This window comes from Sinocyclocheilus rhinocerous, unplaced genomic scaffold (genome assembly GCF_001515625.1).
Source record: "Sinocyclocheilus rhinocerous isolate Xijiao unplaced genomic scaffold, SAMN03320098_v1.1 scaffold1609, whole genome shotgun sequence".
Classification (NCBI taxonomy): domain Eukaryota; kingdom Metazoa; phylum Chordata; class Actinopteri; order Cypriniformes; family Cyprinidae; genus Sinocyclocheilus; species Sinocyclocheilus rhinocerous.
This window is the reverse complement of record NW_015633539.1, coordinates 260,695-286,515: the sequence shown is the minus strand read 5'-3', so window position 1 is coordinate 286,515 and position 25,821 is coordinate 260,695. Positions and strand designations below refer to the sequence as shown.

General features: G+C 36.3%; 1 protein-coding gene across 1 annotated transcript in view; it reads left to right on the top strand.

Moving 5' to 3' along the window:
• Positions 1 to 25,821, top strand: part of mcama (melanoma cell adhesion molecule a) — a 70,762-nt gene that overhangs the window by 33,509 nt on the left and 11,432 nt on the right. Inside the window, exons 2-5 of the mRNA XM_016557898.1 lie at positions 22,321 to 22,445; positions 23,506 to 23,731; positions 23,836 to 23,906; positions 24,008 to 24,095. Coding sequence (XP_016413384.1) covers positions 22,321 to 22,445; positions 23,506 to 23,731; positions 23,836 to 23,906; positions 24,008 to 24,095 — 510 coding nt within the window. The remainder of the gene's footprint in view (positions 1 to 22,320; positions 22,446 to 23,505; positions 23,732 to 23,835; positions 23,907 to 24,007; positions 24,096 to 25,821) is intronic.

Genomic DNA, 25,821 nt, shown 5'->3' with positions numbered 1-25,821 from the left:
ACTACACAGAGCCGTTGTTCACTGACAAGCTGCACAAAACCACGTTCATATATGATCATGGTTTTGCGCAGCTTGTCAGTGAACAACGGCTTGGTGTAGTAAATGCTGCTTCATGTGAAAGCACGCACGTGATGGAGATTTACCGCTGATTACAAAATGCGCATTAAATATCGCATGCGATTTATCGTGCAGCCCTACTTAAGATGTTGTAATTTTTAATGGAGGGTTAAATTTAGAATTTGTGTCATTTCAACAGGAACATTTCTATGATGGCCAAAAAAACACTGGATTCTTGTCATGGCGCCTCAAGACAGTACAAAGGGGGACAAGACCTTCTGGAAATAAGGATGATCCAAAAACAGAAGAAAATGGAGGTCCTTTGCATGACAGACAGCTATGTTACCAAGAACATCAGCTAGATAATGATCAAAGTGTAGAGGCCATCTCTTTGATGAATCATACAAGCGAACGTGAGGTCATCATGCAGAAGATGAAGGCAACGTTTGAATACAGACAGCGCCTTGTCCATGATCCAGAGGGATCCACCACCATTCTCTCAGTTTTTCCTCGATTCCTGGACACTAAAGGATTGGTATGGATTTTCTCTTTCCTTTTTTACAAAAATTGAAATGTTAGATTCAGAGAACTGTCAAATGGTCTACATTGTTTAAACTGACCACATTTAGCTTGTCAATATATTATAATTTCTTTACGTGTTTTCTTCAAACTGCTTCAGATTCTTCAGGACTTTACACTCCTCTTTGGGTCAGAAACTGCTTCCAGACTTTTGGAAAGGTGGCCAACTGTTTTCAAAGCAAAGGTTATCAGACTAGGAGAAGCCTTAACTTCCACTCCACTGCTGAAAAGATTACTGTCATCTGCCAAACAGAGCAAAGAAAGCAGCGAGGCACAGGATTCCCCAGGTGAAACTTGCAATGACTTTGCAGTGAAATTATACTATACATAGTTATTTTTGTGTAGACATTTAACAATGTTCTGTGTTTTTCAGAATGGGACAGTGATATATCATCCTTCCTTCTACTTTTGCATCTCCTATCACCCCAGGCTTCAGGAAGAAAGAAAATCCAAAGGATCAGTATTTCACAGGCTATTGACCATCTGGTGGTGTTTCACAAAGTAGGTAACTGGTACACTGGTGCCAAAATACAAGGGCTATAAGCGTTACACTTTGAATTGATTCAGTAATTTCTTCAGCTTATATTTCACTATTAGATAAACTGTAAAATGTTAATATAGTAAGTTGATAAAATTAATCTAAATCTGATCTAAATCTAAACTGAAATTAACAGTTGTTTGGGTCATGTACTGTTTTTTTTTTGGAGTGTTTCCCGGTCATGTGCAAATAAGCTAAAAAGGCTAAAATAAATGTTAACTGATAAAGCTGTATTTATTAATTTATCATTATTATTGATAGACATATTTTTTTCCCGCATTTAGGCATGCCGGAGTATACAGGAACACCTTGAGCTGGAAGAGAATCGTCAGCCATACATTCTTGCCTCAGGGAGCAGCAAGGAAGCCATCAGTCACTACTTCATTGTGGTGGATAAAAAGCTCATCCCCTGTCAAGAATCCTCTTCACTGGCAGCCATTGATGAACTCTTCAAGGTTCATTTTGTTTTCAGCCTCAGTTATGATCCTCCACTCAAAAATTTGTACACTTTTCTCCAGACTACAGTGTACAGAATTGATGTTGGGTCTCACTTGTGGTGCCAACATCAATTCTGTACACTGTAGTCTGGAGAAAAGTGTACAAATTTTTGAGTGGAGGATCATAACTGAGGCTGAAAACAAAATGAACCTTGAAGAGTTCATCAATGGCTGCCAGTGAAGAGGATTCTTGACAGGGGATGAGCTTTTTATCCACCACAATGAAGTAGTGACTGATGGCTTCCTTGCTGCTCCCTGAGGCAAGAATGTATGGCTGACGATTCTCTTCCAGCTCAAGGTGTTCCTGTATACTCCGGCATGCCTAAATGCGGGAAAAAAATAAAGTCTATCAATAATAATGATAAATTAATAAATACAGCTTTATCAGTTAACATTTATTTTAGCCTTTTTAGCTTATTTGCACATGACCGGGAAACACTCCAAAAAAAAACAGTACATGACCCAAACAACTGTTAATTTCAGTTTAGATTTAGATCAGATTTAGATTAATTTTATCAACTTACTATATTAACATTTTACAGTTTATCTAATAGTGAAATATAAGCTGAAGAAATTACTGAATCAATTCAAAGTGTAACGCTTATAGCCCTTGTATTTTGGCACCAGTGTACCAGTTACCTACTTTGTGAAACACCACCAGATGGTCAATAGCCTGTGAAATACTGATCCTTTGGATTTTCTTTCTTCCTGAAGCCTGGGGTGATAGGAGATGCAAAAGTAGAAGGAAGGATGATATATCACTGTCCCATTCTGAAAAACACAGAACATTGTTAAATGTCTACACAAAAATAACTATGTATAGTATAATTTCACTGCAAAGTCATTGCAAGTTTCACCTGGGGAATCCTGTGCCTCGCTGCTTTCTTTGCTCTGTTTGGCAGATGACAGTAATCTTTTCAGCAGTGGAGTGGAAGTCAAGGTTTCTCCTAGTCTGATAACCTTTGCTTTGAAAACAGTTGGCCACCTTTCCAAAAGTCTGGAAGCAGTTTCTGACCCAAAGAGGAGTGTAAAGTCCTGAAGAATCTGAAGCAGTTTGAAGAAACTGCTCTGGACCCCTCACATCCAGCACACTCCCTCTTTGAACTGTTGCCATCTGGTCGACGCTACAGAGCACTGAGCACCAGAACGACCAGACACAGAAACAGTTTCTTCCCTCAGGCAATCCATCTCATGAACACTTAACAATAACTGTGGATCACACACTATTTATTCACTCATACACTTATTTATCTAACACACATACTCAGTCTACACCTCAAATATGCACATAATATATTTGCATATACCTGTACACACAAAAACTGTCTATTGTAATATACCTGCACATACAACTGTCAATTTATATATTTTTATTCCTTATTTACTTGTTCTACTATTTATTATCTGTGTTTTTTGTTCTGTCACTGTCATTATGTTACACTGTGGAAGCTTCTGTCACGAAAACAAACTCCTCGTATGTGTAAACATACCTGGCAATAAAGCTCATTCTGATTCTGATTCTGATCCCTAGAAATTATACATTATATAGTCATAGGGCTGCACGATTAATCGTATTTTAATCTCGATAACGATATCCACCTTTCTCGATTAATTAAAAACAATCGTCATGATATTGGCCGGCTCGTTATTTATCCTGAAAACGTGTTTTTAATTTGGCATTTGCGTTATCTTGCATTGCTAACAAGTCTTCACTAGCGTTCATGCTTGTGGTTGCCAGATGTGAAGAGATTAATTCCCCAAAACAGAGCTTTTCTCCTTTAAGGATACACTTCCTGCCCGGTGTTTTACTTAATATGTGCAATCTGGCAACCCTGTTGGCGGAACGAGCGCTGATGATAAGATCGCTAAACTCCACCACATGTATGTTTTCTTAGAAAACATACATGTGCTGGAGTTTAGCGATCTCTCCACAGCAATTTCTGCTTACATGAATGATACAGCCAATGTGTGTTTTTTCACAAGCCATTTGTGCAGCTTGTGTAACCAAATCTGCCATCATCAAACTTTCACTGAGTTTCAATAATTGAGGAATAAATGCGCTTTTGTTACCTGTGGCAATACAGTGGGGAAAAAGTACATAAATTGGAATTATTTTAAGTTATATTAGGAGTTTCTAAATTTTTGACCAGTTTTCATAATGTTAATCAGTTGAAAACGGCACGTCAATGTTATTATCAGTGTGTATTAATGATCTTTGAGCAAATTTACTGCGCAATCTGAGTGGCTTGTCTTATTTGCGTACAAATTGTCACTTAGAAAATCTAATGTGAATACAGATTACAAAACACTAACCAAAACCATGAGTTTTGTATTATCATAGTTGTTTAAATGAAGTCAGTGTATGTAGTCAGTGGAGGTTGGTTAAAGGACACATGAAATATTATTGCATTTACCCTTTTGATAGAATAACCATTATTAATAATCGTGATTATAATTTTTATCAAAATAATCGTGATTATCAGTTTAAACATTATCGTGGTGATTGTATGATTGTACTTTTAACTGTAAAAGACTGTAAAAAGGCTACGGTAAAAACCTGTTAATTGGTCAACACATTCCCTTACTCTACACAATGAAAAACTGCAATAGACCTAATGGGACATTTCATGTAATTTTACAGTAAATTACCATTAAATTTACAGTTTTTGGAAGTGAAAAAGAACAAGTTATCTTATCATTTACAGTGAAAAACCTTAAATTGACATTCCCAGAATTCCCTGTGTGACGCTTCACATTTGATGTTTTTTTATTTTTATTTAAATAACTGTGTTTTTATGTATTTCGTTTTTTATCAGTTATGTAGATTAGGGTTTTATGTTACATCTTATGTTGTAAAATTAGTGTTTTATTGCTTTATTTTAGTGTCATGTGTGTTACCATGACAGTGTTTTATATTTGAGTTTATGAGATTGTGTACCTTCTATACAGAATATTAGTATTTACCCCAGCTTGTGGAAAAGCTGCTTATGAAGAACTTTCATTCATCATGTCTTTCTCTTTGCAAATTGTATTTTAAAGAGATAGTTCACCCAAAATGAAATTTTGCTGTTAATTTACTCGCCCTCAGGCCATCCAAGATGTAGGTGACTTTTTTCTTGAGTAGAACACTAAAGAAGATTTTTAGCTGAAACCATAATCCTTCATGATTCATAAAATGCAGATTGGTTATTTGAACCAGTTCATTGAAAAGAATTGTCTGAAAGAACCAGTTTGTGGAAAAGAATAATGTTGTAAACAATGTTCAGTTTCTTGCACAGTCGGATCATTTCGCTTCTTAAGACCTCAATATATCGTCAGGAGCCACGGGTATTCATTTTATGTTGCCTGATATGCTTTTTTGGCTCTCAAATTGACTTGCATTTTATGAATCACCAAGGATTATAGTTTCAGCTAAAAATCTTTTTACTGTTCTACTGAAGAAAAAAGTGAACTACATCTTGGAGTAAATTAACAGCAATTTTTTGGGGTGAACTTCCCCTTTAAGGTGGTTGTCAGTATATTATAAAGGTAAAAACAGTTTTTAGTAATTTTATATATTCAAATTATTTCAGTTAATGAGTTTTTTACTGGACATTTTACTGGGAATTTAAATTAAATCAGTCAAATTTTAATTGCTACTGCTGTACAGTAAAGTTCTGGCAGCCAGAGCTGCTGTTTTTTACTGTAAATTTCACAGATTTTTTTTACAGTGTAGAATGATAGACTGGAGTCACAAACACTGAAGGAGACTGAATGAGAGGGTCTGGCAGGGCTGTGGAGCAGGCAGCCGTGAGCTCATTAGAGATGGAGTGAACCTGTGATCACTCTGTAATTCTCTTTGAGGGCATTAGACTTGCTCTGCAGGGGGTGGCAATAGCTCGCTCACTGCAGTACACTTAAACCCCCACCCCGGCCGGAGCTCTCTGATGGGTGTGATGAAAGGCATGATGGAATACGGATCTGGCTTTGTTGTGGGCTTGTTAATATTTGTCTGAATATAGAGGAGGATTGGGGGTTATGCACATGCTGATCATCTTGATACCTCGAGCGATGGAGGGCATAATGATTGACTGGGCTATGGTGTACAAGGACCTTAGTTGGCCCCCAATTCCAGATTTCAGACTTTTTTTTATCTTCCAGTCACTTTCAACTTCATAATGCTATTCCACATGAAAGCAGCAACCCATAAAAGTCGCACTAGGGTTGTTATGAAATATACAGTAGAGCAGAAGCATTGATTTTTTTATTTTCACGCTGTGAGCGTGGTATTCTTGGACCGAATGTCTCTGCCAGCGGAGGGTTCCTCACACCCTCTTCCTCACTCCCTTCTTGCCAATCCATCACCCTTTTAAGCACACTCTTCCAGACAAGAGAGCCTTTTGTTAAAGTTCTGCTCGTCACGAGAGTTGATGTGATACAGGGCCACTATTTATAGGGCTGTAAGAGAGGCTGATATAGGTTTTGTCTTAAGTCTCATTTTACCTGACCTTCTCTGTTTAATGTCAGCAAAGCTTATACTCCATGGTGTGATTTTTAAGAGAAGATAACATAAAAACCACCTTCACTTTCCTCTGAAATGCCACGTTTGTTTTCTGACTTAACAGATATGAAGCCATAAAATATCAAATGCACAAGCATTTTGGTTGTTTTCTCCAGTTTTTGATAAATCTTTTAACATTATATGGTATTATATTCAAATAGTCAGCTGTGATTTAAATTTTAAATGCTTCATTAAAAATGAACTTATTAATATAGAAAAAAATAGAGAAATTAATATATAATAAAAATGTTGTTTAAAGAAATTAAAAATTATACTACAGCTATATAAAACCATATTAAAATTGTATACGCCACCATTCAAAGTTTGGGGGCAATTTTTTATACAATTTTTAATGTTTTAAAAAGTGTCTTATGCTCACCAAGGCTGCATTTATTTGATCAAAAATACAATTAAAAACAGTATTTTTTTAAATGGTATTATTACAACTGTACAATTTACAACTGCCCCATCATAATATACATAATTTATGGCTGTTAACAGAGCTAAATTTCCAGCAGCCATTGTTTTATTCTTCAGTGTGATATGATCCTTCAAAATTCATTATAATATTTGCTGAAGAAACATTTTTATTATTATCAAGTTTGAAATAAGTGTTATACATTTTTCAGGCTTCTTTAATGAATTGAAAGCTTTACTGTCACAAAGCTTTTTTTTGGTTAAAAATGATATACATAATTTATGGCTGTTAACAGAGCTAAATTTCCAGCAGCCATTGTTTTATTCTTCAGTGTGATATGATCCTTCAAAATTGAAAGCTTTACTGTCACAAAGCTTTTTTTTGGTTAAAAATTATCCAAAATCAATTATTGAGCCAGTACATAAACAATCAGTGTTCAAAACTATCTCCTTACTTTAGCCCAATTCACAACGGTAAGCTTGTAGTAATGTTTTATAATTTGAGTGGTTCGGGTCTGAAATTAGATTATATTCCATTATAAAAATTCTAATTAAAACCATAGAATAAGAACAAGTAGAATAAGAAGAATAAGTTACTAATCAAATGAAATCAGTATTAAAATTAATTTGTACAGAGGTGACACAGAAGAACACAAAAGTGCCATGTAGGTGTATTTTCAGACATTTAATGAGGATCAGAGTTGGCATGAGTGCAATTAAATCCATAAATTCATGTTTATTAATGAATTTAATGATTAAAAGATTAATGTTTTAAAAAATGTTGAATATAGAAATATTAAATGATTTAAAGAACTGAAAAGATACTTTAAAAATGAAACAAACTGCCAGCAGGTGGCGACAAGTCACTGATTTGATCACTGAATCATTCATTCAATTGATTCATTCGAACGGCTGAATCATTCAGGAATGAAGCAAGTGACAGTATTTATGAATGGGTAATCATGAATCACTGACTCACTAGATTCGTTCAGAAATGCCCGTTCATTCATAAACGAGACACCGCTGTGTTTGAATGGAGATGCGCAGCGGCTCCGCTGTGTCTTTGTTTTAAACTATTTTCGACGACGAAATAGAGCAAAATCAGACAATAGTGTTATAGTCAGACAATGTAAGTCACTTAATATTAACTTCTTGTTTATTGAATTGTATTGTATTAAATCAGTATCACATTTACAATCTCCCTTAAAAATCATTAAAAGCTGTCACTCATCTTAGTTCATCTCGATCTCACATTTATAATAAACGAAGCTCTCTACACTGCGCAATGAATCTTTTATTTACACCGTCTACACTTTGCTTATGAAAGGATTCATGAGATATGTCTGTGATACATTACTCAACGCTGCAAAAACACGTAAAACCCTTTGAAGCTCCCCTCAGCGATCACTCTTCTCGGCCACTCCAGCAACGGACGCAACCCGGAAAACTATCGGCATTGATTTTTGCCGATAACCGATAGTTCCGCCAATCAACTATCGGTGCCGATTAATCGGCAAAACCGATGAATCGGTCGACCTCTACATGGGATTACTTTACTTTAAAAGATTTGTATTTCAAAGAGATCTAAATAACATTAAATTGCTTATTGAGGTTAAAAGAACAATTTCTTTCGATGACATTCGAATGGTAAGACAATTAGAGATTAGACTGTACAGAAATTGAAATCTACAGATAACGCTAATATACACTAAATACATGTAGTCACGCAATGTTGATGTTGTTAACATTATCAGTTTGAGAACAAAGTATAACAATAATAATTTGCACAGTTTGACGTGATCTGAGCTAACTTTGCGGTCACTGACAGCCCCACACATACACATCAAAATATTAGATTCATCTGTGCTGAGGAGCCGTGCCGATGCACAACCCACGTAAAGAAGATAATTCTGCATATAACTGCAATTGCAGGTTTCAAACAAAGATGGCGACAAAGATGCAAAACTTATGGACTGCAGCTTTAATTTAATGCTGACTAAAAGTAGACTATTTATTTATATATGCATTGCAGTTTTGAATAATGGGTGTACTTTATTATTGAAAATAATGTGAAAAATACTTAATGGACGTACAAATAGATTTAATTTTCTGTCAGCACCATAGAATTGTGGCCAAGTTTTGTGTCGTTAAGAATCATTCATGTTTTTTTTCAAAAAATATAAAAATCTAGTTTTGCACCACATTGCTTTTGAAAGAAGAAACCTTGAGTCTAATTTGCTCATACTCATGTCGTAGGACAAAAAGGTGGAAATTAATTTTAACATGGAATTCTCACTTGTGGTTCTGCCTCATTGGGCAAATAGTTTCACCCTCATCAGGGGCTTGTAATAGAGCAGTTATTATTTAATGTGCCTGGGGGGATATTCCTGATAGGCCTCCTTTGTTATGTTAATCAGGTTTTGATTGGCCTCTTGGGATCAGATGTGGTGTTCAACTGGATCAGAGCGTCATCCCAGTATGCTGACATTTTTCTGAATAATAGTATGTAGAGATCACTGTAAAACACAAAGCATTCAGAAACCATGTAAACTTGATTTTATTGTGCACTAAACATTTGCAGCTTAATGATTTTGGCTTGAATGCAAGATTTTCACTGAATGTAGATCGCCATAAATCTACTAAATGTCTCACTGGACATTCAGTGGAGAGAATATTGATTCAGCAGCATATTTACAGCGTGTTGTCTGTAAATAAAACATTAATTTAGCTCTTGAAGGGGGCTCAGCTTGCATACAGGCTGCTGAAATATTCATGAGGAGGCGTGCTGCACCAGAGGGAGTAATTTCCATCTTTTAGAAATAGCAGTCTCAGCAATATTTTGCAAAACTTGTCATGACAAACAGCAAATTAGCCATGCATTAAGTCTGGCTTGTTATCACAGGAGTTTTAAATGCTAATGATAATGAGACAACCTGCCCTGTTGCTAGCAGAAATACTGTAAATGTTGCATAGAACTTTTTTATTATTAAAGGGATAGTTCACCCCAAAATTCTGTGATCATTCGGAGTACTATATTTCGAGAAATGTCAGAGTGTTTATTTTTTTCATACAGTGGATGTCATTGGTCACCAAAACTGTTCGGTTACCAACATTTTTAAAAAAAACAAAGTTTTAAAAGGGTTTGTGTAACTGTGCACATTTCAGATCTTGCTTGCGCGCATAAACGTGTGAGCTGTGATGCACTGTTCAGCTGGGAGGATCTGATCTGATGGTGGGCCGCTCAGAAGGATTTGTGTGCTTGACAGAGGATGGAGGCGGCCGTCTCACTTAGGAAGCTCCATCGTGAAGGATTTGTGCCAGTTCCCGCTTCACAAAGAGAGACCAGATCTGGAGGCCACACAGCTCAATGTGTGCATACGTGCATGCATCTGTGTGCATTGCATTGTGGGTAGTTTCTTAGATCTGACTGATGTTAGTTCTGAATATTTTTGTATTAGCATAAGATGCATATACAGGTGTATATTAGATGGAAAGAAGTAAATCATTTTTGAAAAGTCAATTTGTATTGATTTTAAAAAATATATTTATTAATATTTCTACTGAAATTTAAGTAGGGATGAACAGATATTACAATTCTGACAGGTACTGTTATTTTCCTGTTTTGACTAAAACATTTTTAATTACAGAAAGACATACAGGTTCATTTTTAGGTGAACTATCCAGAAGAAAGGAGTTGTTTATTTGTAAATGAATGAATAATGAATAAAACATTGTAGGTCACATAAGAATACCAACATGCCGGATGTAGTATGACTGGATTGAATTCATACTACACATATACATACTTTTAAAACACTTTATTACACTTTATATATTCAGTTCATAAGTTCTTCATCAAATGCAGAAAATACAGAAAGTATGCGATTTTGAACACATTTCCCCTGTTAAGTCATTTAGTAGGTGGGCAGTGAGGCAGTAAGTGTGTGTGTGTGTGTGTGTGTGACCTCTTTGATCCCAGGTGCGTGTTGGGTGCGATGGTTCATTCCCTCCCTCTCCCAGAGCAGGTCACACTTGCCTTTCTCCAGTACTCTTCGTAATTTCCATCTTTTAGAAATAGCAGTCTCAGCAATATTTTGCAAAACTTGTCATGACAAACAGCAAATTAGCCATGCATTAAGTCTGGCTTGTTATCACAGGAGTTTTAAATGCTAATGATAATGAGACAACCTGCCCTGTTGCTAGCAGAAATACTGTAAATGTTGCATAGAACTTTTTTATTATTAAAGGGATAGTTCACCCCAAAATTCTGTGATCATTCGGAGTACTATATTTCGAGAAATGTCAGAGTGTTTATTTTTTTCATACAGTGGATGTCATTGGTCACCAAAACTGTTCGGTTACCAACATTTTTAAAAAAAACAAAGTTTTAAAAGGGTTTGTGTAACTGTGCACATTTCAGATCTTGCTTGCGCGCATAAACGTGTGAGCTGTGATGCACTGTTCAGCTGGGAGGATCTGATCTGACGGTGGGCCGCTCAGAAGGATTTGTGTGCTTGACAGAGGATGGAGGCGGCCGTCTCACTTAGGAAGCTCCATCGTGAAGGATTTGTGCCAGTTCCCGCTTCACAAAGAGAGACCAGATCTGGAGGCCACACAGCTCAATGTGTGCATACGTGCATGCATCTGTGTGCATTGCATTGTGGGTAGTTTCTTAGATCTGACTGATGTTAGTTCTGAATATTTTTGTATTAGCATAAGATGCATATACAGGTGTATATTAGATGGAAAGAAGTAAATCATTTTTGAAAAGTCAATTTGTATTGATTTTAAAAAATATATTTATTAATATTTCTACTGAAATTTAAGTAGGGATGAACAGATATTACAATTCTGACAGGTACTGTTATTTTCCTGTTTTGACTAAAACATTTTTAATTACAGAAAGACATACAGGTTCATTTTTAGGTGAACTATCCACAAGAAAGGAGTTGTTTATTTGTAAATGAATGAATAATGAATAAAACATTGTAGGTCACATAAGAATACCAACATGCCGGATGTAGTATGACTGGATTGAATTCATACTACACATATACATACTTTTAAAACACTTTATTACACTTTATATATTCAGTTCATAAGTTCTTCATCAAATGCAGAAAATACAGAAAGTATGCGATTTTGAACACATTTCCCCTGTTAAGTCATTTAGTAGGTGGGCAGTGAGGCAGTAAGTGTGTGTGTGTGTGTGTGTGTGACCTCTTTGATCCCAGGTGCGTGTTGGGTGCGATGGTTCATTCCCTCCCTCTCCCAGAGCAGATCACGCTTGCCTTTCTCCAGTACTCTTCACCTTTCTCTCACAAGGCTTATGGATTCCCAACTCAACAAACGTTAAAGACACAGGTGAAAGAGCCTTGATTTAGAAGGCCTGAAGCTATAGATTAGCAAACTTTACTCGGATTTCTAGATCAAACGGCAACAATTGACACTGAGATAGTTCAAGATTAGTGAGTTCTTCAGTGGGCAGGTTATCTTTGAGAAAACAGTCCACTCAACAGATCTAACATAGTGGTTCATTTGGTGCCCAGTCATACTAATGCGATCTATATGGGAGGTCTGTTGTGACACATTAGTGCCAGAGGGGGAGGGTGGGCACCATGTTGAAAACCAGCCTGTTCACAGCATAAAGCTAACAGAACACAACCCAGAGATGTAGTCAAAGGGATAGTTGAGCCAAAAAATGTCAATTCACCCTCATGTCGTTCCATACATGACTTTATTTTTTTTTCTGTGCAACACAAGAGTTTAGCTGCTCTTTTATGTACAATGAAAATGGATGGCGATTCACACTCTTGCACTACAAAAAGCACCATAAAAGGGCTCCATATGACCTGTGTGCTAAAGTCCTAGTCTTCTGAAGCCATATGCCATAGCTCTCAAATCTCTGTCTTGGTTGGGTTCATTTTAAACATCACATGAAGGTCACAAGTAGTCAAACCTGGCATAAAATGTCTTGACGCATAATATTTTTTTGCACTGATGTCTTTTTTAAATATGTTTTGGTGTGTTTGAAATAGTTCATATATACAGTGTTTCTTTATGTCATGCTGCTCTGCTTACTGGATTCTGATTGGACAATCTTAGTATATTATAAAAGTAAGCAATAAAATAATTCCCACTCAAATCAATATTTAATATCCATTTATTTATTCATTATTACAAAATACACCAATGAACACCAATTAAAATTAACACCAAAATAGATTTCATTTTCTCGCACTCAAAAATATAGACTTTACATTCGATGTATGTTCTAATTAAAATATGCTTATTTGTGTTGTGTTGTGAAAACAGAAAATGAAGCTGGTGTGTAAGTAGGGCTGCACAATTAAATTAAACAATTTAAATAATGATAATACTGAAATAATTAATTTTACAATGGTACTGTAAAAAACTATTATTATTATTATTATTACAGCCATTATTTCCCCAAAGTCATGCAACCCTCTTTGTAAAGTTAGGTAAATAATGACAGAACTTTCATTTTGTGGTCAAATACTGCTTTAGCTATAACTTTGTTTTGAAATGTTTATCATACTGGCAACCACAAAGCCCTTTCTATTCAAAAAGATAGATGAGGCCCATTTGCTTTCACAGATCATTGAAGACTGACTGTCTCAAGACTCGAGTCTCCTCGGAGCTCAGTGAGAGGGAGGGAGTTTGTGTTTGCTTGCTGGCTTTTGCATTTGTCTTTAAGTTTAGGGAGTCACACTGCTAGAGTAAAAAACAGCTGGAGATGTAATTCATCATCTCAGCTGGGGCTGAAACAGAAGTGGATCTTCTTTGTTGATGAGCAGACAGACTGATGTTGTCAATACTGTCCACTTTTGCTTGGGAAACAGGGACACTGTTGTATATGTGGCAGTATTATTGTGGAGGCGTATCCCATTAGGATAATATCTTGGTTTTTAGAGGAACTCGCTTTCAGCTTGTGGCCCACAATTTCTCCACCCCTGCGTTCTTATACACACAGACACACACTAGCTAGTCATCATCCTGTGAAGACAATGTGGTTTCAGGCATCCTTACTCTTGTTATTTGAAACTCTGTCAGCACGTCCAAATATTCTCCGGTGGTTTCCAGACGTGGGTTTGCAGAGTACGCAGACCAACTGCTCCGAATGTTAATAATACAGAGCAGCGGTTTGACATACTTGGGCTTTAGGTATCTGTCTCTTCTCTGTCTCAGTGTTACATTGGGTCAGTGACATGACACACATTGTTTGGTCCGGATTTGTCAATTTATTCAAAAATACATTCACGATTCCTTCATACATTAACTTGAATACACCGCTTTTATGGTGAATTTATATAAAAAATAAAATAAAAAAAAACTTTGAGGGGACATAAAGATAAAAAAACATTCTGTAACACTTTAGGGAACACATATTCACTAAATAAGAGTTTTCCCTCAATAAACTCATAATTACTGCTTATTGATAGCAAGTAAGGTAGATGTTGTAGTAGTTATGTCGAGGTATTGGGTAGAAGTAAGGGATCTAGAATATTATATGGTCATGCATAATAAGGCATTAATATGTGCTTTATAAGTACTAACAAACAGCCAATATGCTAGTAATATGCATGCTAATAAGCAGCTAGTTAAAAGTGAATCGCTAATCTAAAGTGTTACCAAAAAATCTTTAAATGTATGACATTCTTAGTATTGTTATCTATATTATATAGATATTATATAGGTATATAGGTAATATATATTATATAGGTAGAGCATTGCGTTAGCAGCGCAAAAGTTCATGGGTTTGATTCCCAGGGAACACACATACTGGTAAAAAAATGTATAGCCTGAATGCACTGTAAGTCGCTTTGGATAAAAGCGTCTGCTAAATGCATAAATTATTAAGTTATTAAACATTTTTTGAAAGTGTTATAGAAGTTTAAAAAAACACACACACATGAAACCAACATGAATACAAAGCGTACGTTCCTAAGAACTTGGCAGATGTTTTTGAAACTAGTTTTTTAAAAGCTCTTTATTGTGGACACTCTCATTGACCCCTCTTTCTCTCTCTCAGATAAGAAAACATCATGCAGGTCTTTGCCTCAGATCTCCTCTGACAAGACATTCTGCACATTCGCTAATCCGATTATCCGGCCATGTTTAAGAAAAAATCATTGTTAACTTGTTTGTTCCAGGCTATTTCAAAAATGTTTGTTGGAGATGATAAGAAAAACACCACTTGGGGCACACAATGAACTTCTGTTCACCTTTCTGTTTACCTGAAGGCTTAAACAGGGACATATGTGAGATAGGCTACTTCAGGATGTTTTAAGCTTAGATAAGGCATGGAGACAGACAGGGAGAAGGAGATTTGCTCCCCAGGTGTGGGAACAATGGCTTGTATCTGAAGGCCATGGGTGGATGGACACAGTCGGGGGGCCTCAGTGAAGCTGTGCTAAAGGACAGAGAGGTCTAAGCAAATAGGGCCAGCGTCTTAGTCACAATGAGTGGGGCGGCTGCTCTCGGCAGGGGTGGGGTTCTAGAGGGAGGGGGCGAAGGAGAAAGACAGCAGCCCTGAAAATGGGGTGCGAATGCAGAATGGGACCAGCGGGATGTGACTGAGTTTAATAAGGCTTTGTGTGTGGGGGGGTTCACTTAGCTGCACTTTAGGGACCAAATTGTCCACAAACGTTGCAAAATCTGACAAAATCTCCCATTGGGGATATCCTCAAAGGTTAAAATGCTCTAAAAATAAAGTTTTTAAAAAAAAATTCTGAATATATAAATCTTTTTTTTTCTTCTAATTTTTCAAATGTAAGCTCAATTTCATTACTTCATCTGAAAGTTTTACTTCATAAGCAGCACATTGCTCATAAGTATGTGTTGCATTCTCAGAATTGCCACAAGGGGAGCTATAGCAGGCATTAGTGCAAACTGTCTTCTTCTATGGTCAGTTTTCTCTTTTTGATCAATTGGGGTTATGCGCAACAGACTTCCGTATTCTGTTAACCGGGTCTCGTCGCTTCCGCTTCAAGCGTTTTGCATATGCTTAGTTAAATATGAAGCAGTTTTACTCAAGATGCCTTCAGAGTAGATACCAATGATGAGTTGATGAGCAGACAGACTGATGTTGTCAATACTGTCCACTTTTGCTTGGGAAACAGGGACACTGTTGTATATGTGGCAGTATTATTGTGGAGGCGTATCCCATTAGGATAATATCTTGGTTTTTAGAGGAACTCGCTTTCAGCTTGTGGCCCACAATTTCTCCACCCCTGCGTTCTTATACACACACAGACACACACTAGCTAGTCATCATCCTGTGAAGACAATGTGGTTTCAGGCATCCTTACTCTTGTTATTTGAAACTCTGTCAGCACGTCCAAATATTCTCCGGTGGTTTCCAGACGTGGGTTTGCAGAGTACGCAGACCAACTGCTCCGAATGTTAATAATACAGAGCAGCGGTTTGACATACTTGGGCTTTAGGTATCTGTCTCTTCTCTGTCTCAGTGTTACATTGGGTCAGTGACATGACACACATTGTTTGGTCCGGATTTGTCAATTTATTCAAAAATACATTCACGATTCCTTCATACATTAACTTGAATACACCGCTTTTATGGTGAATTTATATAAAAAATAAAATAAAAAAAAACTTTGAGGGGACATAAAGATAAAAAAACATTCTGTAACACTTTAGGGAACACATATTCACTAAATAAGAGTTTTCCCTCAATAAACTCATAATTACTGCTTATTGATAGCAAGTAAGGTAGATGTTGTAGTAGTTATGTCGAGGTATTGGGTAGAAGTAAGGGATCTAGAATATTATATGGTCATGCATAATAAGGCATTAATATGTGCTTTATAAGTACTAACAAACAGCCAATATGCTAGTAATATGCATGCTAATAAGCAGCTAGTTAAAAGTGAATCGCTAATCTAAAGTGTTACCAAAAAATCTTTAAATGTATGACATTCTTAGTATTGTTATCTATATTATATAGATATTATATAGGTATATAGGTAATATATATTATATAGGTAGAGCATTGCGTTAGCAGCGCAAAAGTTCATGGGTTTGATTCCCAGGGAACACACATACTGGTAAAAAAATGTATAGCCTGAATGCACTGTAAGTCGCTTTGGATAAAAGCGTCTGCTAAATGCATAAATTATTAAGTTATTAAACATTTTTTGAAAGTGTTATAGAAGTTTAAAAAAACACACACACATGAAACCAACATGAATACAAAGCGTACGTTCCTAAGAACTTGGCAGATGTTTTTGAAACTAGTTTTTTAAAAGCTCTTTATTGTGGACACTCTCATTGACCCCTCTTTCTCTCTCTCAGATAAGAAAACATCATGCAGGTCTTTGCCTCAGATCTCCTCTGACAAGACATTCTGCACATTCGCTAATCCGATTATCCGGCCATGTTTAAGAAAAAATCATTGTTAACTTGTTTGTTCCAGGCTATTTCAGAAATGTTTGTTGCAGAAGATAAGAAAAACACCACTTGAGGCAAACAATGAACTTCTGTTCACCTTTCTGTTTACCTGAAGGCTTAAACAGGGACATATGTGAGATAGGCTACTTCAGGATGTTTTAAGCTTAGATAAGGCATGGAGACAGACAGGGAGAAGGAGATTTGCTCCCCAGGTGTGGGAACAATGGCTTGTATCTGAAGGCCATGGGTGGATGGACCCAGTCGGGGGGCCTCAGTGAAGCTGTGCTAAAGGACAGAGAGGTCTAAGCAAATAGGGCCAGCGTCTTAGTCACAATGAGTGGGGCGGCTGCTCTCGGCAGGGGTGGGGTTCTAGAGGGAGGGGGCGAAGGAGAAAGACAGCAGCCCTGAAAATGGGGTGCGAATGCAGAATGGGACCAGCGGGATGTGACTGAGTTTAATAAGGCTTTGTGTGTGGGGGGGTTCACTTAGCTGCACTTTAGGGACCAAATTGTCCACAAACGTTGCAAAATCTGACAAAATCTCCCATTGGGGATATCCTCAAAGGTTAAAATGCTCTAAAAATAAAGTTTTTAAAAAAAAATTCTGAATATGTAAAAAGTTCAATTTTATAGGCAGGATGTGGGTTGATGTTAGTCTGAAGTAATTACGATCAGCTTTATATAGGCTAAAAACTATGGTTATGGTATGTCCACATTTAGATAGCTAAACGTGTGTGTAGGTCTTCAGATTTTTACTAGAAATATTGCAACATTCACATATGAATGAACTGAGGTTTCTGTGAAATTATGTTTTTATTGTTCTGATTTGTCCTTTAAGTGACATTTGTGGCTATAGTCCAGATCTAGTGTGAAATGCTCTATTTATAGTGTAAAAAAGCCCCTAAATATATAGTATCAGCACTTTTGTCTTGTTTATAATAATAAAAAAATAATAATAAAATAATAAAAATTGGAATAATAATAAAAATAATTCAAATTCTAATCCACGTTCTCCGACAAGCGGAAGCGATGAGACCTGTTTTCCGGGTTTGGTCAGGTGATGTTCGACATATACCCTATTCATGGGTTTCAGAGTTTTGTTGGTTAGCATGGCTGTTAGCCCCTGCTGGTAGGCTATAGCTGCAACATCTGGGTCCAAAAAGCATCTTTACCAATTGTTATAGCTAAGGAGCCTCACACATGACATGCAAGGACGAAAGAAAAAATATATAGATAGAACGAATTAATAAAACATGGCCACGATTAAATTGAAATGAGGGACTGAATTAATAAATGTAGCCACGAATAAGTTGTGGGAATGTGTTCCTAATTCATGAATATTTCATTATGGTCGATACTTTTATTTATTTGAAGAGAATATTTTGGAGAGTGCATTTCCCATACAATGTAACTTGCTGCTTAACTACCACAGTATAATGCATCACTGGAGAAATATCTTAATTAGTCAATATTGCAATTAATGTGAGATTATTATTATAGTATATTAATTAGTAGTTAATCACATTAACTTGCAGTATGTAATTGCCGTACACTTTACTCCCATGTATATGCGATTCATTCAGTCAACAGCTTTCTCCACAATGTAATTTCCCCAAAATGCTGCTGTAACGAATATGGCATCTGAGGACTTTACTAGTTTTGCTTTATTTTTTTAGTTTTGATTCATTAAGGGTTTTATTCTGTGGTCTCACATCATACACCAGGATTCCCTTGCACATTTACGCACATGCACACTCCAAAACGGTGCTGATTGCACAAGCTAAAATGAATTATTGGAATGTATATATTTAAAATGGAATAAAAGATATAGATTGTACTGCATGTTAGCTTGTTCACTGTGCCCAAGAGCATAATCTATGTCCACGTCAGACTATCAGGAAACTGTGCTTCTAAACACAGGTCGAGAGCTGTAGAATCGTTGAACTATGTTTGTATCGACTGAACTATTGTTGGCTAATGATGCTTTTGGGAAACTCACCCCTGAGCAAGTTACTCAAACTAGTGAGCTACTTGAATAATAACACATAAAGATTAAGGGCACAAACATTTGAAGAGAAATCTATCACAACCTTGAGGTTTCTTACCAATATTCGACTGTCAGGTTCAAGACATAAAAATGCCATTCATTTTCTAAATAGGAAAATAGATTTTTAAAGATAACAACAACGTTAAATGGATATTTCTCCATTATTTTTGTCATTATGTCATTCATTCGCATTGGTTCATGGGATTGTAGTTCTTTCCCTCATTAAACCTGTTAAGTACACTTTTTGTCTGATTTTCATTTACTATTTGTTTTTGAACAAAGATATTGATTAAGGATATGATTTTTAGCAGTGTTGAGCTGAAATTGCACAAACCATATGTCTCATTGATCATTCAATCACAAACACACCGTGAGCTCTGAGGGCAACCCATCTCGGGTGTTGTTGACAAAACCAGATCCCCTCTTTCCCAGCAGTAGCTGTGCCACTGACCTCATACCGCTGAGGGGAGGGAGACGAGTGATGAGGTTGTTGTGAAGCCGCTTCACCCCTGAACCCTCGCCAACGTCTCTCTCCTCCACCAGTCACTCGCCAAGGACGTGGAAATCCCATAATAACCCGTCTCCACGGCACCCCACCAGTCCAGCTCCCTACTTCCCAGATGTTTCCAATTAAAAAGGAGGCCTTTCAGTCCAAGCCTATTTTCTGCATGCTGAGAGAAAGAGCGAGAGAGAGACGGAGAGCAGGTTGCAGAGAGATGGAAGGGCTGAAGGGAGGAAAAAATGACTTTCTTTTGATACAAAAAGGCCGTTGAGGGCAGAGGGTGACATTTGAAAAGTCACAGTGGCTGGACGCTTGTTTTGATCGCAGATATCTGAGGAATGAAAGATGAATTGTATCGCTCATGTCTGAGTCAGACAAAGATTTTCAGATTAAAATCACGCTTGTGGTCACAAAATCTGGGTCTTGTTTTTAAAAATGCTGTTCTTTCTCTGCGCTTCATTAAAGGTATGCTGCCAAATATAATCATCACACACAAAAGACATATGGTCTGTATTTTTTCAGTTGGTGTGGTGGCAGCTGCCGGCAGGTCTGTGTTTGCCACTCAAAACCTCAATGTTGCCACAAAAGAGGCTGCCAAAAAGTAAAGACAGGGAGGATTTTAAACGAATAGTTCACCCAAAAATGAAAGTTGAGTCTTCATTTACTCAGACATATTTTGGTCTGTTCCACACAAAGCTATTGTCTGGGTTCAGAAGACTTGGAATGTAGTACTTGAGCCATATATTTTGGTACTATTAAATATTGAACCAATCCAGTCTCTGTTCACTTCTATTGAATGGACAAGAGCAGCTCGGACATTTTGCTAAACATCTTATTTTGTGTCACATTGAAATTGTAATAAATAAATAAATACTGTTCAAACATTTGGGGTTAGTAAAATGTATTATTGTTTTTAAAAGAGGTTTTGCTCAATGCTGTATTTATTTGATTAAAAATACAATAAATATTGTGGAATATTATTACAATTTAAAATAATTATTTTCTATTTTACTATATTAAAATGCCATTTATTCCTGTGATGGCAAAGCATTTATTATTATTATTATTTTATTTTAAAGTAATCTTTACTTTCACTTTAGATAGATTTGATGCATCCTTGCTGAATAAAAATATAAATTACTTTAAAAAAAATAAAAATCTTACTGACCACAAACTTTTGAATGGTAGTGTACATTAATAAATGCTTTTTTTTTCTTGGGTGAACTATCCATTTAAGGATGAATTTCACAAAACCATTCAATAGCATGTTATTGTTAACTGATTTGACAGTAAAGTCTCCCTCCTGCCAGTTCTCTTTACTGTAATGCAGAATCTCATTCTCTGTAATATAGTAAGATTTTTTTCAAAAATATATATATTTTTTATCTTTAAGTACTAGACACATTATAGTAATAAGTTTAATTAGCTTTAAAAAATTAGCTTAATTGTGTTAAATACCATATGTCACAATACAAACAATCTTAATGTTCCTAAAATAGTCTTTATTCTGAATTATGCTCTTATTTCTTTCGGACCTGGACATATTTTTGCAAGATTCAGCTTAACATCTTAAATGCATATTAATAGTTTTTCATATTCCTGCAAAGACAATCCACTTTATGCATTATGAAGTAAGCTAATGGGCCATGTTTTATCTCTTGCTTTCTATGAAAATGCATTCAAGAGCCATAACATGCAATAGCTTATATGCAGAATAACTTGTATGGAGTTAATGATTTTGCCTATTTTCCTGTGATTCAGCCAGTGCTGATGTGGTATGGTGGCCTAGAGCATTCTTTAAAGTAATATTGCCAACCATGTGAAGCTGTGCCAGTGCGGTTTAGCTTTCAACTTCTGCAAGATATCAATGCAACTACAAATGTGGGTCATCAGCAAGGCTGCAGAGAATCTGCCTGCAGAATTACAAAAAGTTCTGCAGAATTGAAACATTCCTCGGTCAAGTTATACACCTCTTACATCCCTTGTGTATTTGTTTACTAAATATATTGGCTAATTTGAATATGCTTTTTGCTATCAATAGATCTGACGTATGTGCATTGGAATTACATTGATTTTCCCCAACAAGCAGTTCTGGAAAATTGAAAAGAACTGCATAGATACCATGTGAGCTGTCCTGATAGCAATCACAACAGGATAGCAACTAAGACCAATGACTTAATAACTGTCTGATGTTCTCAGTTGGCCCGCATGTAAACTACAGACCCAGAATTCTGCAAAAGTCTCAACTGTGAAACTATGAAAAACGTCAAAACCATGATAACATCTTTAACATGACAGCATGAAAACCTGTGTCACCAGCAATGTTTGTTTATCTGCTTTGGCTAATTTTTATTATTTTTTAATGTCTTCTCTGTCCTATTTTTACCATATTAAATCAATCCTAAATCATTTCACCCCACAATCAGTGCAGAACAAGCAAAAACAGTGTACAGATCCAGCAAGGGCCTTGTCATCATGTACAGACTTCAACTGATCCTGAACAATTTGAACAAAGAGAGTGTTTTACTGCTGCTGACCTAACATTAATAGGAGTGTAATTGAGTTTTCTCTAAGGCTGTGGCTTAAACATTAGTATGCAATCTAAAGTGCATTAAAAGCTTGTTAATGTGTTTTTTTTTTTCACGTGTTGATAAAGCAGCGTTTGTTCTCATAGGGCCTCAAGCACACAATCTCAATGTGTTTTCTTTGGCAGCTTGGGCGCTAGTGGATCTTAGGATGGAGGACTCTGTAGAGGTTTACATGGATGAGTCTGCAGAGATCCCCTGCCTGTACACCTTCACTGAGAAGCCCATGATGGTCATGGTCCAGTGGTTTGTGGTGAGTCCTGAAAGCTCTCAGACTCTTTCACTTATTTGATTTAAAGCGATAGTTCACCCAAAAATTATAATTCTGTCTACCCTCATGTCGTTCCAAACCTATAAGAGTTGTGTTCATCTTCGAGCACAAATTAAGATATTTTTAAAGAAACCTGAAAGATTTGTAAAAAATAATCTAGTTTAATTCAAGTCTTCTACAGTGATGCAATCGCTTTATGTGGAGAACAGATTAATGTAGGCTTTTATTCACATATAAACATTGATCAGCATGCATAAACAATCTTAAATATGGTAAACCGAAGCTCAACTATACTTGTTTGGTGTGAGAACAAACTTCATTGTTTCTTGCAGAAACTCAAACATGTTTATGTGACGTCAAGCAAGTATGTTAGAGCTTTCGTTGACCGTATTTGATGAGCTCTATGAATATTGATCAATGTTTTGAATGGGAATAAAATTAAAGTTGTTCATCATTGAAATCGATCATGTCTCTACAGAAGACTTGGATTAAACCGCTTGTTTAATTTGGAGCACTTTTACAATGTCTTTTACTGCGTGTACTTTATTTTTTTTGTGTGTGATTTTTTTGGTTGCAGGGACTTTCAATAGATGGACAAAATGATGAAAGAATATTAGAAATAGATGAATGGAAACAGATAAAGATGAACGGAAGTCTTATAGGTTTGGAATGATATGAGGATGAATAAATTATGACAGAACTTCCCTTTTTGGGTCAACTTAGAACGAGCCGTTTTAGGTAGGTGTGACTGACTCTTAACTTTTATAAAGAATATCTCTTTGGATTTGAGACTTTAGTCTTTGCAACTTTACAGATCTTCTTTATGCACCAAGAGCTTGTAACACTCCAAAGAGAAAGGAAAAATTGAAATCGCATCATATGACCCCTTTAATGTTTCTGGATATGTTTAATTGCTCAGATTTAAAAATTTTGCCTGGCTGACATTAAAATGATTAAAAAGTCCCTTAGACTTACATTTGAATGAGGGACTCGAATCATATCTACAGACCATTTACCAAGTTTTACTTCCCATCATCCTCAGCGGGAACGTGAAGGTCACCGGGTCAGGATCTCCTACAGCGACCTGACCATGCAGAAGGTGGACGAGAACACGAGCTACAGCAATCGTATCAGTGTGCGATCAAACAGTGATGGAGAAACTCTGACCATTCAGGACGTTAAGCTGTCTGATGAAAGAGAGTTTTTCTGTCAGGTCAGTGGTTTGGCAGCAGGCAATGGAGAGGGCAGGACTCTCTTGAAGGTTTTTGGTAAGTCTCTCACTCCTGTCAGTTGAACATTCTCACTAAATGGCTTAATATCGTTGCTTCTTTTCCTGAGTTTATAAGTATAAATATTAACTTGCTGTTTTCAGACCCCCCAGAGCCTCCTGTCATTGACGGTGTCCTCTCTGGAGTTTCTGTGTCCGGTGACTCCACAGCTAAGGTACATCATATACTTAGATTCTCTCTGTGTGCATATATAATGTTTGTGTGAGTCAAATACTGTGTGGTGGGTTTAAGCTGACACATCTTTTATTTGGTTAGATTGCATCTTGTGAGACCAGAGAAGGCTTTCCCAAGCCAAACATCACATGGTACCGTGATCACATCCCCATCCACCCCATTAGTGGCTGTGAGTAAAAGGAATACTGTATGCTCTGCACAGACCTCATCACTGACAGATTTATCTATATATTTTTATCTATAACATTATCATTCATTTCGCTTTATAATTCAGCTCTAATATAATTTCAAGCAATATTAATAATATTAATTACTTTTTATACAAGTGTCCTAATGTTTGGGGTCAGCAGGTTTTTATTATGAAATATTTTTTACAATTTACTAACCCAAATCTTTTTAATATATTTTAAAATGTAATTTTTTCCTGTAATGGAAATATTGCATTTTCAGCAGTCATTACTCCAGTCATCTTTACAGAATGAAAAAAAAAATCCTGTCCAAAAAAAAAACAACAACACTAAGCCCAAACCTTTAAACTGTATGTACAGTATATGAACATTCATGTCCCCTGCTGGAAAATCTAGAAAAATCTAGCCTAGAGTAAACATCAAATCAAAACGGACCTTATTTACTTTATTAACACATATTGCTTGTCTTATTGTGCATGACTCATCAGTGTACATTATACAAAGAAAAAATTGATTTATATGTGTAATTTTACGTTAAAATGCAACAACTTCTTTCACCTTTGAGACTAGTGATGTAGAGATATTAAAATTCTAATAAGCTGAGAATTCTAATTCTAATAAGCTGCTCATGAATTCTAATGAGCATACACAATTCATTATCTAATATCAGCTTATAAAACGGATAGTTCCGGTCCTTGATTCTGATTGGCTGAGTCACGTTCGAAGCTGTTGTAAATTACTCTACAAACATACACCTTTGTTTACTTTGTGTGTTGCTTGGCAACCACTTTATTGCAACCACAACTGATTCTGAGGAACTACATTGTTTGGTGGAAGAATACTGTTTTTATTAATATTATTACTAGAGCTAATATTATTACTATCTTTGGGTAGACAGCGAATCGATTCGATTCACGATTCATAGGTTTTCGATTCGATTCAAGAACGATTTTTGCAAATTCAGAAATTACTCAATTAAATTAGATTGGATTCGATTAACGATTCGATTCTGCATTCTTTAAGTGCATTCAGGGCCGTCCTTAGGGGGGTGCAACTGGTGCGGTCGCACCGGGCCCCGCGGCGAACGGACCGAGGGGGACCCCCACCTCCACCACCTTTTTTTTTTAGAAGGAATTATTTTCTTATCTCTTACTTTGAATTTGCTATAAGAAATCAAATACACTGCTGGACAATAATCAATCATTTGTAATCTATAATTTTTTCCTAATGGCAATTTTATGATTGTTTTATATACTACAAACAATTATTTCAATTGTCTGCACAGAATAAGGTAAAAAAATATACTTTATAGTTTCTGTACTGTAATAAATTATATGTCAATTACCACTGCATCATTCATAAATTGTATTTATTTATTGTGTTTATTGTCTTAACGTTTCACCAGTTCATTCTGCTTTTTTTCAGGTTAGCTGCAGCGATCGATGCCTTTGTCCATATTAGGCATTTTCTGGCACGTTCTTTGAGCGCGAGATCACTTCTCTTGCAGTGCGAAAACTTCTTTATCTAATTTTCATAAAATAAAATGCTATAGTATTTAACTTTTCCAACGAACGCTACTTTCACGCATCTGATAAACCTTGCGCTCTTATTTCAAGGTTGTGGTTAATTCTGTGGTTATTTTAACAGTTTCCTTTGTACATTCGGTTCAACAACATTGTTAAAACACATTTATCATTCAATGGAACT